This window comes from Dunckerocampus dactyliophorus, chromosome 16, assembly GCF_027744805.1.
Source record: "Dunckerocampus dactyliophorus isolate RoL2022-P2 chromosome 16, RoL_Ddac_1.1, whole genome shotgun sequence".
Lineage (NCBI taxonomy): Eukaryota > Metazoa > Chordata > Actinopteri > Syngnathiformes > Syngnathidae > Dunckerocampus > Dunckerocampus dactyliophorus.
In genome coordinates this window covers 21853229-21870141 of record NC_072834.1, presented here as the reverse complement: position 1 = coordinate 21870141, position 16913 = coordinate 21853229, and the positions used below count along the sequence as shown (strand labels likewise).

Below are 16913 nucleotides of genomic sequence, written 5' to 3'. Positions count from 1 at the left end.
CGTGCCACAAGACGGGGGAGAGGCAGTAGGAACAGAGTGGCACAAGTCTGACAGTGAAATAATGGTAAGGAAATTACTTTCAAACAGGACTATGCTGATTTGGAGGCACATTTATTTTGACATTTTATACTCATTTTACAATTCCATCACTCATCAGTATTACATATAAATTACGTGGTGGGATGTGTCCCACTACAACAAGGCATGTGAACACTAGAGATCAATTGTCATCGTTGTTAAATAAACAAAATGTATGATTTGTAGTTAATCGCTACACTTAGATAAATGATTCCACAAAACATCTGTAGGCTATGTTTTTATCCTTCATTCATCACATTTGTGGGAGTAACCTTACGTGTTGAGAATATATTAAACACCCGCACATACTCACACACAGAAAATGCTATTTTTGTCAATTTCTCTAAAGTTTTTGTAAAAATAATAATTAAGTATCACTTAAAGATATGAAAACAGCTTACTTATAGTGATAGCTTACTTATTTTTTTTTAGTGTCTGAAGCATTCAAAACAATTATAAATTATACCTGTTTAAAAGGGGTGTTAAACAGGTGTTTTGACCGTTTCAATGGGCATTTATCAGTAATAAATAACCAACAGAACTCCAGTATTTGACAATATCCAGTAATGCGTTCTTGCGTGACCAGTCAGTGTTGCACTTTGAGCTTTAACCTCTTTCACAGATCACTTCAATGACGCTCTGCTCCATCGGGGCCGGATCCAGGCAGCGGTGGGCGGAGCTCCCCACAATCTCATCCAGCAGGAAATGCACGAGGTTCTCGTCAGACACGAAGCGCCACAGGTACATCTGCAGGTAGTGACAGTCGACTTGGATTTGCTGCAGCCCGTAGCGGCCAAAGGTGCGCAGGCGGACGCACTCCAGGAACGTCTTTAAGCCGATTTTGATGATCCCTGTCATCACAGACACCTGCGACAGACGAGTGAGCGAGTGTGTCAGTGACGACACGTGAGGACATGATAAAGAAGTGCACTCACCTTGTTGAACTCCACCGAGCTGAAGATGTCAATCCGCTCAGAAAACAGCTTGTGAATGTTGCTTAGTAGGTTGGTGTCCATGGGAGCGCTGCAGAGTCAAAATGAAAACAATACAACCAAAATTTGCATAAGAGTCAGCATGTGTATCACTTGTTTTATTGTTTTGCAGGAAGCACTGTACAGAACAGGAAGTAAACAAGAACAACGATGAACTCTCCCAATGCTAACATGTGTGAGTCTATGTTATGTGCTACAAACAAGCAGCAGACTTGATTGCCGCAACAACAGGCTTTTATTGCAGGTTTAAATAAACAAGCTATTGTGGCTGAAACCAACGCCAAGCTAAAAAAAATTCCTGTCTGCCCCCCACTCGGTTCCCCAAGCAACACACCCAAGCACGGGTCTTATTTATGCCTTATTTTCTCTTATTATGTCTACTATATTGGGTAATATGATAACAGTGACTATAAAAGGTGTTATTTTATGTCTGGACAGCGCTAATAATGTTAAAAAACGCATTTAGAAGATCCTAAACAGGTTTTCTATATTCAATTTGTAAATTAGGAATCCTACTTGGGGGAAATTCACCAATTAGAGTCAAGTCTGGAACTGATTAACCGCGATACATGAGAGATTACTATATGTATTAGGGATGCTCCGATCAGGGTTTTATGCTGCTGATTCCGATTCTCTCTTTTCGATGTTGCTCTTCATTGTCGCGGGGCAAATGAGACATTTAGCTTGAGCAATCCTCTTCATTCAGTCCAGCTTTTTGAAAACCGTTGGTGATAGTGGACTGCTGGCTATCCGAGCAGTCTAAACAGAAGCTGTAGTACTTCTACACTTGATCAAGCTTAATTAAGATGTGTCAGAGATCTCTGCATACGACTTCAAAACATGACATTAGCTTCCACTTCACTCGTCCACATCACTACTTCCTGAAGCTGCACTCTAGGCATCATGGGAATTGCAGTTTTTAGCCGTAAATTAGTCGCATCACTGTACAAGCCGCAGAGTTCAGTTCAGAGCATGAGAAAAAAGTAGCAGCTTACACACCGGAAACTACAGTACATTTTCGAAAGCGCAATTAATGCTCTCGTGTCCCGTGGTTTGGAGAAAAAGGAAGCGATGCAGTCGGCAATGTGTGCAAGATGCTGACACACACCTCCTTAGTTGGTCAGACATAGCTCCAAATCCCGCCCTTTTTCTTATAATTTAGTTAGTCGCTGTGAACTGAGTTGCCACCACAGTACGTTGTGCTCATCATTTCATTGTACAGTTGTCCCTCGCAATATTGCAGTTCGCCGCTGCCTCACTATAACACGTTTTTTCAGAAATTAATGAATGATCGCTGTTGACTATGGTCTATTTTTAGTCAAAACGAATTGAAATGAGTGGAAAAAAGGTTCTCCTCCCATCCTGTGTGGAAGTGGTAAGTTTGCGGCTTCTTACTTTGTCCTTTCCCCCCGCCCCAACTTTTGAAACCCTTTATCTTTAGAAGAAATAAATTCGAGGCTAACTGGTAGAGCTCGCTAGCTTGCAAGCTTCAAGTCCTCGAGTAATAGTTGTGCAATCGGGTGTAAACAATAAATAATAGGAGTGTAAAGGTAACTATAGGGGTGTTATTTATTGTCTACAGGGCTGGCAGGCTTTGCTGTAACTAGGAAAATATTACATTTATTAACAATGAATTCTTGCAAAAACTCATTTATCGCTGTCTGGTCTGGAACCAATTAACCGCTATAAATGAGGGCACAGTGTACTGCAATTTATCTTATGTGATGCATTATTGTCATTGTGCGTTCATCATGTCATCATGGCCGGGGCACTCCTGTCCAAATGACCAAAGTACCTTGGTGTGTAGCTTGCAGCGTAGCGCGCTTGCTGCCTCGAGCTGCTGTAGACAGAGAAGGTCCTTTTACTGGAGTCGCTGCTGTGTGCTTTCCTCACGCCTTCCTCGTACAGAAGACCAACCTGTAGCGACACATAAAGCCACCGTAAGGCGTCCTGCTCAAATGAAAGCGTGAAGAGATGCCCTCGAAGGCCAGATGTCACCTGCACGTCAATGGAGGTGGTGTCTTCGACCACCCTCTTCATCACCGCGCGGACATTTCGCGGCTCGATGGTGTTGACCCAGTCTCGTGTTTCAACGCTCTTTCGAAGCATCTGAGAAATAATGAGGCCTTGAACCTGCAAACATGGACACAGACACATCTACTTGATTTATCTCGTAATTAGAGATGCACGATATCTTTTTTCAGACAGAAAACGATAACCTTCTGCTTCTCAAGACCGATATGGTACCGACAACCGAACTTTTTTTATATCTACCTTTTTTTAAATTTCGATTTAAGTGTAGTTTGTGCACACCTGGAGGTAAGAAGGACTTGAACAAATTTGGATTTGACCAGATGTACCTGTTGATTTGTCCTAATCAAATATCATGACATTACTACTACCACATCACTACTACCAGGAGAACCAGAGTATAGAGCAGGAGGAGCCACCTGGCCTGGTCCAGCAAGGTGCACTGTATTCAGGCACACGCTCCGAGCAGGATGTGTGACGCCACGGAGGTCTCTGGCAAACCTTTTCTCACTTTTCAAACGCCGTGGAGCTGGCGTTTCAGGTGGCTGATAAGGTTTTTTGCGTGCTGATGTTGTTTTTTTTTTTCCCTCATTGCCGAGCATTTGGTACAATGTCCTTCCTCTTACAGGGACAGTTCGGATTTTTTGACATGAAGTTGTCTGACATCCCCATCAGCAATGTAGTCAACAGCGACATACCACCCACTTGGTCTCATAAGTCCAGTTCTGGTCAGATTTCGGTGGTGAAGATCGTAGTTCCACGTAATTGCTGGGGTTTGACCAGTAAGGAGTTTAGCTTCTCAAAACAATATGCATTCCACAGAGTAATACATTTGCATCACAAAAATGCCTACTCAAAAAAAAATCAGACCTCAGAAATTGCTCGGTGCTGTATTTGTCTCCCACCGTATCCCTGCACAATGTCGCCCGTCCATTCTTGTGTATGTGACGAAGTAATACGGCAGGAGACAAACATAACGCAGAGTGATTTGTGAGGTCTTGATTTTTCCGAGTGGGCATTTTTGTGATGCAAATGTATTACTCTTTTGAAAGTATATTGTTCTGAGAAGCCATACTCCTTACTTGTGTAACCCCAGCGACGACCTGGAACTATGTTCTTCATCACCGAAATCCGACCGGAACTGGACTCAGGAGACCAAGTGGGGGGTAAGTCGCTGTTAATGGACTACACTGCTGATGTGGATGTCATACAACTCCATGTACCAAAATCCAAACTATCCCTTTAAAGTGAATGTTTGTTCACAAGTGAGCTCAGGGGACGTTCCGACAGGCCTTTGACGCCACAGGCAGGAGAAAAAAAGAGTGCTCGATCTGCTCACCTGCACAGTACGGGTAATCTCGCCTCATAATGTGGTTTAAAGACAAATATGACACTGCCCAGGTTCTCCAACCACAATGATCAAGGACTTGCATGGCAAGGAAGAGTAACTACCTTGACATAATGGTTCAGTAGTTTCTGTGCTGCCTCCCTGGCTTCTGCACAGAGAGCGGTCACGGGTGTCACTGGACTGTGGTGCTGCCAACATATTAATAAGGTTACAGTTAGCAAGAACTAGATTCAATGATACTAAATGCCATTACATGGTGAAAGGTTGTGACTACCTGTGCCAGGAACTGTTCATCTGTAAGAGTGAGTATGTAAGAGATGGCGGAGGTTTCATAGTCCAAGCAGAGCCGAGAAAGCAGCAGCAGGAGGGCCGGAGGGGTAGACCCTCCCTTGTCTCCAGCGCTCTCACAAAACTGGCGAGAGGACTGACACACAAACTTTATAAAGCTCACAACCAGGCTCTCGCGAACACCCCGGCAGCAGAATTCACCCTGCACGAACAAACAAAAAGTGTGCATGCATTAAAGATGAAGTCACATTACACAGCTGCATTGTTACACACTGCAAGGACACGCCACCAGTGTAGACGGTCAACATACACGTGCCCTGCACATTGATTATTACTGTCATTAAGATGCATGCAAAGAAAAGTGGACGTGTACATGAAAAATTGTAAATAAACGAAGACTGTCACTCATTTGGCTCAGCATCCAATTGTACACCTTTAGAAATACAGTGGAACCTTGGTCAGCATCATTAATACGTTCCAGAAGGCCCGGCTCACATCAAAACGAACTCTAACCAATTAATAAATTTTTCCCACAAGAAAAAATATAATGTATAATAAAAATGTGTATAAATATGTATATTATGTATAATTATAAATAAAATCCAATTAACTCATTCAATACCAAAGACGTATTTATGGCTTTTTTTAAACTCGAACGCCCGCTCCCAAAGACGTATTTAAGCGTCTTTTAAGTTTTTTTGCGCGAGAGGCAAAATAAGGTGATGACGCAAGTGCACAATAAAAGAGTTGACTTTTCAAGCAGTTTTAAGCCATAAAAATGGCCACAAGGTGGCAGAAGTCCATTTGATAAGAGCTCGGCATGATCTTTTGTATGTAGTAAAGCTCCACGGCAAGGAGGAAGTGAGAGAGCGTGGAGGAGTGCAGAAGGTTACGCATTGTAGGGAAATTCTAACGCATGCACACGCACACACGCGGTTTAGTCTACCTTTTCACGTCAGTCCTATTTTATAGTTTATTTATCTATGACAGCAGTATGACAAAGATGTTTTATTAAGTGAGTGCTTTCATTTTATTACCATTTATTATCTTGTCATGAGCACGACGTTTGTGACGAAACTAATGTTAAATATTCATTTTCCCTTGAATTTGTCATTTATATGTATTTCGCTTTTTTTTCTGCATTGGATTTATATTATTTCTTATGGGAAAAACTGATTCCTTTTTGGAATGGATCAGTGATGAAAACAAGAGGTTCCACTGTCCCCACTTTGTCATTAAGATCCATAAATTTTGCATTGAGAAGTGAAATCCTCCCCTAAAGGGATGCCCTAAAAGAGATATACTAGCAATAAAACGAGCACACTGAGTATCCACCTTGAAGTACGGCTTGTTGGAGAAAGTGATGTCCTTGGCTGTGAAGAGGTGCACCGATGCCAATACTGACTTGATTTGGTTTAGGATAGACGCTGACAGGGAGGAGAGCAGCTCTGGGAGGCTGCTCGGAGCATCTCTGCTGGAGGCTGTACCGCCCAAATGAGCCCCACCCCCTGGACCAGCCATGGATAGGCGAGGCGTCGCAAGGGCCTGCCTGACGTCCGTCAAACTGTCCATGTAGAAGCTCTGGAGAGCGGTGAGGTACTGCTTGACTCGTTCGTTTGCGGCACGGATTACGATCTCGGTGCCTTGGTTTGGCACCGAGGAGCCCGGCAACAGCTTGGCCACGGCCTGGAGTCTGCGGTGGAAGCGATCCAGGGCGCGGACCAAGAGGGAGTTATCCGCCACGCTCTTTTCCTCTTGGATCCTCCGCTCCACAAGCGAGAAATAACGAACTGCGAGGTCACCCACGAAGGCGTGCAGCTTGCTGTTTGCCATCTGAGGAATATTCTTGGACGCGAGCTCGCCTGTCTGAGCGTGGTTGATGAAAAGTTCTTGATAAGAAGTAATTACTAAACATAAGCTGCTGACAAATTCATTGCAGCCTCTGTCGATGAACTCCAGGATATCTGTGTTTGAGGCGGGAGAGGGGAGAGTTCTCATTTTGGGGGCACCGTCAGGCGGCGACTCGGCAGCGGCGGCGCCAGGGGAAGGCCTGCGTGCAGGAGCATCTTTCACAGCGGAAGCAGGCGGGCTCGACCTTATCTCAACCTCCAGGCCCTGCAAGTCCACTTCCAGGCGAGAGCGCGCGTGGCTAAGAAACTTCTCGCAGAGCTCCTCCGCTGGCTCGTCCAACTGCAGCAGCAGCTCCACGCACTCGGATAAATCCTTAGCGCTTGATCCACCATCCCTGTGAGCAACACAAGAAATATTACACACAAAAAAATTACATCATCTCATCTTCTATTTTGCATAATTGGCCATGACACATGCGCTTGTAGTTTTTTTAAAAGGCAAAAGAAAAAAAAAGTGAAACAGTTATTAGTATCAACAATTCAGCTTTTTCTTGTTACATTGCTACCTTTTTGCTGTATTTTTTTCCATTTTTGCCGCACTTTGGATACTTTCATGTATTTCACCGGGAAGGGCGAAGTGTTACCAAAGACGGAAGAGTGTTTCATGACTCCTGCTGGTCAAAGGCTGGGCTGCACGCTTGTAGGAGGTGTTCAGCACGCTCCCATGCCTCGCCTTTCACGTCAAGACATACGCGATATTGGCTTTCAATGGATACAGTAAACCCTCGCCACTTTGCAGTTCGAATTTCGTGGATTCAGTCTATCATGGTTATTCGCAAATATATTAATAAATCATCACTGGTTCACGTGAAACAGATGCCAGCCAGAGCGGCTGCACCACCTGCTCAAGTGTACGTTGGTAAAACCTCACTCCCTCGGCCTTAAGAGCTGCGCTGAACGCTGGGTCGACAGTCCGGGCTTTTGGCCCAACCGTCAGTTCTCTCGTCTCCCATTTCAAAGGTCCTGTGTTCGAGCCTCGGTGCGGGCTGTGTGACGCAGGCGGGTTAAACAGCGTTTAATTGATTTTATTATGAGTCAAAAAAATATGCATATTGAAGCAAATTTTCCATATTGTTTTCAAACATAAAAATGGCTAAATTAACTAAAATACAAATATAAGGCATTCAGAAGATACATTCAAAAACGTTATGATGTGACTGGTCACTGTGTTTCAGTGATGTTACATTGATGAGACAAAAGCCACTTTAGGAAGTGCCGTACAGACACCAGAAGAAGATACAAGGAAATCTCAAGGAACTCAATGCTAACATGTGTGAGTCTATGTTATGTCTTATTTATGTCTCATTTTATCTTATTACGTCTGCTAAATTGGGTATCAGGAGTGTAAAGGTGACTATAGGGGTGTTATTTCATGTCTAGACCACTCTAATAATGGTGAAAACTGTATTTAGAAGGTTGTAAACAGGTATTCTATGCTCTAACTATGAAAATATCCCATTTATAAATATGGAATTCTACTGCACCGAAAGTTCACATATCACGGTTTGGTCTGGAACCAATTAACCGCAATAAACTGTGACCAGTGATCATTTATCAATGAATACATTTTTGAAAAACCTCGACACTGAGGGAGCGATGTTCGAACTGCGATGTAGTGAGGGACAACTGTACTGCAATATGCAATTTAAGTTATAGAAAAAGTGGCTTTTTTTTTCTTTTTTTTGCCTCCACAGAATAAATTTAAACATTCATGACCAATAGTCAAATACAATATGTTCTAGGACAGATTAGACTAAATACATTCACAAGTAAGAATCCAATTAAATAATGCTGGCAACGATACAATTTGGAAAGCTGTAACAAGATACAGTATGGAATTCTGGACTAATAAACCGGGCTCATCAACAAACACGTCTCTGGTCGCTTGTTACTGAGCTGCCGGTATGCTTGCTGCGTGTGAGCCTGAGTGATTCTTCCAGAGCTGTGATCTTAGAAGTATTAAAGGAAGACCTGTAACTCCCCCCTCGCAGTGCTTTACAATCATTGCAAATTGTTAATAATAGAAAGGCGGACATGCTGCGCTAGCAAGCTTGTTGCTATGTGGAGCACAACGCCATCGCTTGCGTGCCGGTACAATACCGATATGAACTGACATCTCATTTTTATGCCAATATCCCGACAGCCCTACAAGAAACACTTCCTATCTTTCGCTTTTAATTCATTTGTGGCATCTGTTATCCAATATTTTAGTCCAGAAAGTAAAATGCATTAAGACTGTAATGAAATGCATTCATTTATGTTTGCCCATTTGCAAAATATGGAGTTTTTCTTTCCCCTTATTGCGTCATTACAAAGACAGATGACAGAGACGTCACGTTGAAAAAACAATCTGACCTGAACTTCTGCCGAAGCTCCTGCGCCAGTTTCTCCATGATGTCCAGGCAGTCATCCTGGATGCCCTTGAAGGAGGGCAGGTGGCTGTACTGCTGCAGCACACAGCGAGCACGGCGGTGAGCGCTCACCGCCTGAGCGTAGGCCTGCAGCTCCAAGCATTTGTTTAATCTGGCAGGTAGTTCAAACAGGAACTGCAGCTTCCTTAACAAAGTATGCACCCCTAAGGAATGGAAGAGGATCATCAATGGCCATGAAGCATTCCGCAACCAGCTCAGCAAAACTAACGGGTTTCAGAGCCTCACCGGAGAGTTTTGTAATCTGAGCGTGCTGGTCTTCGAGGGTACCACTGATGCGAGCGCTAAAATCTGTGATGGCCGCCATGTTAGCCGAGAGACAGTCCATTTCGTCTTCCATCTTTTTGAAATCATTTTTCATCTTTCTTATAGTGTCTGGAGGAAGACAGGAAGAGAGATGGTGGGATAATTTGATCGGACAACACTTTGGACGGCAAATCCCTCACCTGTCGCAGATATGAATTTGTTGTAGTTTTCATACACCAGCGTCTGCATGTCACTGTCCAAAGAACGGATCTGCTTGACCATGCAGGTCTCCTGGTCCATCAGCTCTGCTAGAGAGCATTCCCTTCGGAGCTGCATCAGGTCAGAAAGGAAACGCACACGCAGTGGTCACAATTTCACCACATTTATAAGTCATTGAGCACATGTTTGGTCAGTTAGAGCAAGTCAAAAGTTGCTAGAAATGACAACCGTCTGAAAGAAAGCACTTTGAGATGACATCTACACTAAAGAGCAATGACGTTCATAATATTCTATGGAATCTAACGGCATCTAAACTCTTTTATAAAGATAATAAAACTTACACTGTCAGTAACAATGTGCTTATTTTTCTAGTTTTTGTTTGCAGTGTTGCAGAAAAATCTGTACACCACTTCCAAGTACAACCACAATAATGAACATATTGTTAGATTAGTGGATCTGCTGTTCAGCCCTATATTAAGCTGTACCCAATGTGTAATGACTGTGTATAATTGACATTAATGGTCACTTACCTTGTTTAGGTAGTGCTCCGGGTCAAAATGCGGCCCGTTGATGTCACAGGGATCCAGGGACTCTGGCTTCTCTCCGGTCTTTCCTTCTTCGTTGAGCCCGTAGTAGAGCTTCAACATACCGTGCACCCTGCGCCTCCTCCCGGGGTCCTCGGAGCTCGCCACCGGACCGTCTGCTTCCATTGCGTCCATAGCAAACAAACGGCAACCGGCTGATTGAAGTGTCAAAAATGGCTAAAAGCCTACGAGTCAGACGAGGAGCGTCCAGCTAGCATAAAATAATTTGCGGTGGGTTTCAGACCGTAAGAGGAATCGGGGTGCAGAGCAGCTGCTTGTTATTACGTAAATGTAAAGCCGATTTCAGCAAAAGAAATGAGAAAATGCAACATAACTGTAATTCAGTATACCACTTCCGGATGTGTGGAACGCCCAGCGTCGCGTTGCGTGCAGTGTTGCCAGGTCTCGCGAGAGAAAACAACAGGGAGCATGGGAATTTGCAAGCGCCTTGACAATAAACACAAACTAAATGTCGCGTAGAATTCGCGGACCTGGCAATAACTATTACCTGTTGTCAATAGTTAAGCTACCCAATACATATATAGACGCCGTATCGAACGCTGAGCCGTACGCTATATTGGCTGGGTCAAGTCTGCGCTGTAAATTAATACAAGTAACTTACTTACTTTCATAAAGCGCCTTTCTACAAAGAAATTTAAGTTAATTCCTCTCCTTTATACATTCACACACAAAGTAATATACGTGAGAAACAGTTAGGCACCAAAAACAATGTATTTGATGTTCTCAAATTTACGGCGCAGCTTTGACATATCCAATATGGAGGTGACGTTGACATATCGCCGCAGTGGACAAACCCACTCGATGCGGCGTCTATCTACAGTATGTCTATGTGTTTGTCTACGGCTGCGATACGTCAACGTCGCCGCGGACCTGGCAATAACTATTACCTGTTGTCAATAGTTATGCTACCCAATACATATATATATAGACGCAGTATCGAACGCTGAGCCGTACGTCAACGTCGCCGCCATATTGGCTGGGTCAAGGCTGCGCTGTAAATGAATACAAGTAAATGTACTTACTTTCATAAAGCGCCTTTCTATAAAGAAATTTCAAGTTAAAGCCTCTCGTTTATATATTCACATATTCTCTAACATACTTAGGAAACAGGCACCAAAAATTTGAGAGATCAAATACATTGTTTCTGGTGCCTAACTGTTTCCCAAGTATATTAGTGCGTAATTATGAGATAAAAAGTCAAAATTATGAGATAAAAAATGGAAATTATGAGATAAAATCGAAATTATGAGAATATATATAGTATATATAATACAAGTCTAAGTCTAGGTTACATTGTGTAAAAATAAAGTGCTGTAATTTGCTATGATATGTTATGAAAATATACATTAAAGTTGGTAAATGGCCAGTATTTGTATGACAAAGTATTAGGGCCACGTTGAGAAAAAAAAAATACTCTGACATTTCGAGAATAAATTTACAAAAATAACGTCATAAATTTATGAGAAAAAAAACTCTTAATATTATGAGAATAAAGTCGCTAATTTACGAGAATGAAGTTGTAAATTTACGAGAAAAAACGCTCAATATTACGAAAATAAAGTTGTACATTTACAAGAAAAAACTTGTAATATTACAAGAATAAAGTTGCAAATTTATGAGAAAAAACACATACCTTCATGTTCCTGAGACAGCGATGAAAAGGGGGGACTTATGTGACCTTTAGCCTTGGGCATGTGGAGGGTGCGGGTAAGGAAGATGGAAGTGTGAGCACCACATCCTGGAGAAGGGCTGGATATGCTAATCTGTTTGTGCTCAACTGTTCTGTTTTGCTGCCACGTTATAAATAAAAGCTTGTCTGAAGCAAGAGGAAAATTTCCATCCATCTTCCATGCCACTTATCCTCACTAGGGTCGCGCGTATGCTGGAGCCTATCCCAGCTGAGAAAACCCACGCACACAAGGGGAGAACATGCAAACTCCACACAGAGATGTCTAGCGGAGATTCTGAATTATTCTCGTAATAGTGCGAGTTTTGTCTTGTAAATTTAAGAATTTATTCACGTAAATGTACGACTTTATTCTCGTAATATGAGTTTTTTCTCATGAATTTTATTCTCGTAATATAAAACATTTTTTTCTGGTAAATTTACTTTATTTTTCTCGAAATCTCAGATTATTATTTTTTTCTCAATGTGGCCCTAATACTCCGTTGTAGTAATTGCCAATTGCCAATTTTTTTATTATAGGCATCTGTATGTTAAAAATGCCCAAAAAGTGGTATCGGTATCTATGTTCGCCCATCGCGTCTTTTAATCCATGTGATTGGTATCGGTGACAGCCGATCTCACTCATGGATGACCGGTAGCGGAATCCAAACCCTGATGGGAGCGTCTCTAGTTTTTTTTTTTTTTTTGCTACAGTAATTGTTTGTCATACTGTTTTTATTGTCATTAAAAACAAATCTGACACGATCAGTATTTTAATAGTGCTATATCTATCCTAAAATCGTAATTACATTAGCACCACTAATTCATGATTTTTACTATTTGTTTCAACGCCCGAGAATGTGGCGCTCACAAATCCGAGCCCCCCTGAATGCGACGTCCTGAAGTAGGCAGGCCGGTGACGTTAAGACACATATATTTGCCGTGGCTAACGTAGTTTTGGTCTTCTGCGTTGCAGATGAACCCGTGGTAAGTACTGCTAACACGATAAACGACTTATACATACACACAAACAGTTATTTCTGATGTGCATTTTACGATTTATCCTCATTTTGCATAGTTAAGGTTCAAACTGAAAGTACTTTTAGACCGAATGTTTACAAAATGATGCTTCAAAAGAGATCCTTCTAGCTGATAACTCATCAAATTAGATTTTTAAAAAGCACGGATAGGAAATGAGAAGTTAACAACAGCCACAGCCACAATAACAAATTCAAACAGACAAAGGTTTTCTAACTGTGGCAGTTTGATGCATCAACACTATCTAGGGTGAGAAAAATGTTTAATCAATTCCGAGGGTCCATCACTCATTAAATGTTATTTCATGTTTGCAGGACATGTCTGAGAAAGAGCTGAAAGAAGCATTTGTCAGTAATCTCAACGGAACCACTTTACAGGAAGTGGTGGTGGGCTCATTTCTCACCCCTCTGTGCATCCTCAATCGAGCGCTCATTCTCATCCTCCACCATCAAGCCAAGGGGAGTCTCCCTCTGCCGTTTCCACAGATTTCTCACCTGCTTCTCGATTTCTCGGCGCTGGTCCTCCCCCTCGTGCTGTCCTGCACCATCCTGAGCGATGTTCTTCTTCAGGTGGTCCTGAGCTTCACCTTTGTGCTGTCATGTGCGCTTTGCCGCATCTGCCGCACCGAGCGCCAGACCACTCTCGGCGCCTTCCTCGGCGGGACCGCTCACTTCAGACAGGTTCCCTTTGTGACCGTCTTTCGAGTGATGGTGAACGTGCAAACAGCCATCAGTATTCTCGCTGTGGACTTTAGAGTCTTCCCAAGGCGATACGCTAAAACGGAAACGTACGGAACTGGCGTTATGGACTTCGGGGTTGGCGCATTCATCCTCGCCAATGGTCTGGTCTGCCCAGAAGCACGTGGGAGGAACGTGTCGGGATCCAGGATGAAACATATCTCCAAGCAGCTCCGGTCTGTGTGGCCCCTGGTTCTCCTCGGTGTGGCGCGACTTGTCTTTGTCAAAATGAGGAACTACCAAGAACATGTGACCGAGTATGGCGTCCACTGGAACTTTTTCTTCACACTGGCCGTTGTCAGAGTTGTGACAAAAATGGTTTTGGTTGTTGTTTCGGCACGAAAGTCGTGGGTTTTGTGTCTTGTCATCTGTGGAGTTTATCAGTGTGCTTTGGAGACAACAGGCCTGAAGGCTTTCATCATGCACAACCATGACAGAGGAAAGGACTTCCTGCATGCTAACAAGGAGGGGATATTCTCTATAGCAGGTTTTGTTGCCATTTACATGGCGGGAGTTCAGATTGGATGCTATGTGATGCAGCCCAGATCCCACGTTAGAGACTGGCTCAAAGCCATTTTTACCCTCCTCACGGCAACTCTGCTATTATTTGCTGCTTTGTGCGCGTGTCAGGCTTTTGTGGAGCCGGTGTCTCGCCGCTTGGCTAATTTACCCTTCTGCCTCTGGAGCGTCGCTCAGTCGCTGCTTTTCCTGTCCTGCATCGCTTTAGCCGACGTGATTTTACTCTTTTCCCAGACAGCTTCCGGCTGCCACTTTGTGCCGTCGTCGTGGAATTCAAATTCAGACTCCTGGAAGAAGAAAGACGAGATGGAAGGCTTGTGTCTTGTTCAGGCTGTCGACAAGAATCAGATGTTGTTTTTCTTGCTTGCAAACCTCTTGACAATATTCACCAACATCTCGCTGGACACGCTTGGCTGCAGCAGCTTCTTTTCGGTGTGTTTTTTGTTGTCATACATGTTCGTGAATTGCTTGGGAATATATGCTTTACACCTTTTTGGAATAACAGTTAGATTCTAAAGTCTTTCTCCCAACAGTTTGAAGTGAAAGTTTACTGCTGTGTTTTTATTTGAAAGCGGAAGACGTTTTCTCATGTACATGAAGCACAGGCTTTTTTTGAAATACCAATATACTATGACGTTTTGGCATCCTGTGTTGTGTTTCATTTACTGTTCACTATCCATGACATGAACACACATTGCTTTTTTTCTGTGCGTTCTAAAGAGAGAAAAACAGTTAGCACAAGGGAGCTAACCATGCACGTCATGGGAGACACCTATTTCGACGATAAGGCTCTCCCAAAAAGCTTTATTGTTTTATATCCATGCTGTGAACATGCAGTAACAGGTACATTCATGATAACATGTGACACTTACAGTATTTTGCCGTATTTTCATCATTTTAAACATTACCGGAACTCCTTTCCTGGGCGCATTGATTTCACAGAGCCCATAGACAGGAACTAGCAGTACGTCTGTCAACAACAGCAGCAAAGAAAGCGCGTGTCTCTAATCATGGCAGACTTCGTGAGAGCTGCTGACGACTTTTGGACAAATGAGGCTACAGAAACTTGTGTTTTTGAGCCTGAATGTACGGAGGATGAGTTACAGGTTTTAGAAGCTAAGCGGGCAAGAAGAGAGACTGAAGCGTCGGAGCAGACAGTCCGGACCGGCATGATTTGTTGGTGTAAATGTGGACCTTGCCGAGCCATGCCTATCGAAATTGTGTGTTTCTGCTGGCCTGAATGGCATTCAGTGTTACCATGGCAAGGAGGACACTGCTCCAAGTGACTGCATCATAACGAGCAAAGAATTGTTAGCGCTAACAAACCCTGCAGGGATAGAAACTTTTTTTCCACCTACCCTAAATCAACTGGAACACGCCCAGGCCAGCTTAACCAGCTGGTCAACTGACTATGGAGTAAGTCACCATGATATTGATCGTGATACATGGAGCACATAGCACATGGTATCGCAACACAGTCCATCTAGCCGTGTAGAAACAAAACATGGAATACTTTACACATCATTTGGTTGTCTATTCCTAGTTCCTCATATGCTTGTTCTTGTTTCCCAGTCAGTACACATCAGTGTCCTATCGCGTTGTTTTGGAGTGGGCCGGTTACCTCTCGGTAGTGACGTGAGGCGCTGCGTCACATTTCTGATGTTGTTTCGTTTTACTATTTACCTCTTACAGCTGCCTCTTGAAAAATAACGTCATTTTTCTTTAAAATGGCATTATTTTCCTCACGATATTACGAGTTTATTCTAGACTTTTTTTTCCTCATTAAAATATGATTTTTTTTCTTAGTAGTTTGACTTTATTTCTGCTGTTTTTTTTTCAATAATTTTACAGTAACTTTACATCATATTTTGACTTTATAAAAGTTAATATAACATGATCACCAACCAAATTTTTCAAAAATTACAACTTCATTCTTTGTTTTGTTTAAAAAAAAATTACGTTATTATTATGATTTATTTAATCCTCTTTTTTTCTTTAATATTTCAACTCTATGCTACTAAAATGTAATTTTTTTGTCTTAATATTTTGACTTTGTTCTTGGAAAATGACTGCTAATTTTTCCATTGTTCCTGTTGTTTTTTTAAGAAGTTTTCTTCTTAAAATATATTTTGGAATGTGCCACGGGCCAATAAAAAAAGTCGCAGGCTGCAGGAGACCCATGTATCATGAGAAACGGCTGTAATTTTGCAAGAATACAGTCAAAACATTAAGACAGAAAAAGCTGTAACCGAATGAGGGAAAACAAGTAACAATTTTACAACAAACTGGTGATATTCTGGCCAAAAATAATGTAATTTTAGTAGCATTTGAAATATATACTCCATAACTTCTTAGTATAGCTACACATGTTCTTAACAAAATATTAAAGTGGCAAAGTTGCATCCTTTCGTCTTTCACTATGTAGCCCTTGCCGGAAAAGGTTTGGACACCCCTGGACTAGAAGTCTCCTTGTAACAGCGCATGGAATCCATGACCCCTCTAGCATTCAGTAACCTTTATCCTTAAAGATGGTCGCGACAGTCAGGCTGGGAGCAAAAAGAGAGACCAATATTGGTGAGCGTTTGTCATCTTTCATCGCTTTTTATGATGTTCACGCTCACTTCCATGGCGATGGCTTTCCTTTTCTTTGGCGCACTGCGGCTTGGGAGACATGATGACGTGTAAAAAGCTCATAAGCGGTGGCGTTCTTCTTCAGTGTGGCTGAGCAGGCACACCATGTTCTTCCATCAGCCACACGCTGGAAATAGTTTTGGAGGGAGTTTCGTGTTTACAGGCCAAAATTAAGT

The 16913-nt window shown here is 42.6% G+C and overlaps 2 protein-coding genes across 2 annotated transcripts; one reads left to right on the top strand and one right to left on the bottom strand.

The window, feature by feature from the left end:
* Positions 1-99: 99 nt before the first annotated feature.
* Positions 100-11086, bottom strand: vps51 (VPS51 subunit of GARP complex). The gene is made up of 11 exons (XM_054755024.1): positions 10072-11086; positions 9523-9652; positions 9305-9451; positions 9003-9222; positions 6073-6982; positions 4724-4939; positions 4554-4637; positions 3069-3203; positions 2866-2987; positions 1014-1101; positions 100-945 (listed from the first exon to the last, which is right to left on the bottom strand). The coding sequence occupies exons 1-11, from the start codon at positions 10258-10260 to the stop codon at positions 685-687; spliced, it is 2502 nt and encodes an 833-aa protein (XP_054610999.1). The 5' UTR covers positions 10261-11086; the 3' UTR covers positions 100-684.
* A 1676-nt stretch (positions 11087-12762) lies between these two features.
* LOC129169417 (phosphatidylinositol-glycan biosynthesis class W protein-like) lies at positions 12763-14705 on the top strand. The gene is made up of 2 exons (XM_054755812.1): positions 12763-12799; positions 13165-14705. Exon 2 carries the CDS (start codon positions 13168-13170, stop codon positions 14620-14622), a length of 1455 nt encoding a protein of 484 aa, XP_054611787.1. The 5' UTR covers positions 12763-12799; positions 13165-13167; the 3' UTR covers positions 14623-14705.
* The last annotated feature ends 2208 nt before the right edge of the window (positions 14706-16913 follow it).

Coding starts and splice junctions, on each gene's coding strand:
- vps51 (XM_054755024.1), bottom strand. CDS start 10,260: ATGGACGCAATGGAAGCAGACGGTCCGGTGGCGAGCTCCGAGGACCCC. Junction 9,223..9,304: donor TCAGATTACAAAACTCTCCG/GTGAGGCTCTGA, acceptor TCCATTCCTTAG/GGGTGCATACTTTGTTAAGG. Junction 6,983..9,002: donor GAGCTTCGGCAGAAGTTCAG/GTCAGATTGTTT, acceptor TGTTGCTCACAG/GGATGGTGGATCAAGCGCTA.
- LOC129169417 (XM_054755812.1), top strand. CDS start 13,168: ATGTCTGAGAAAGAGCTGAAAGAAGCATTTGTCAGTAATCTCAACGGA.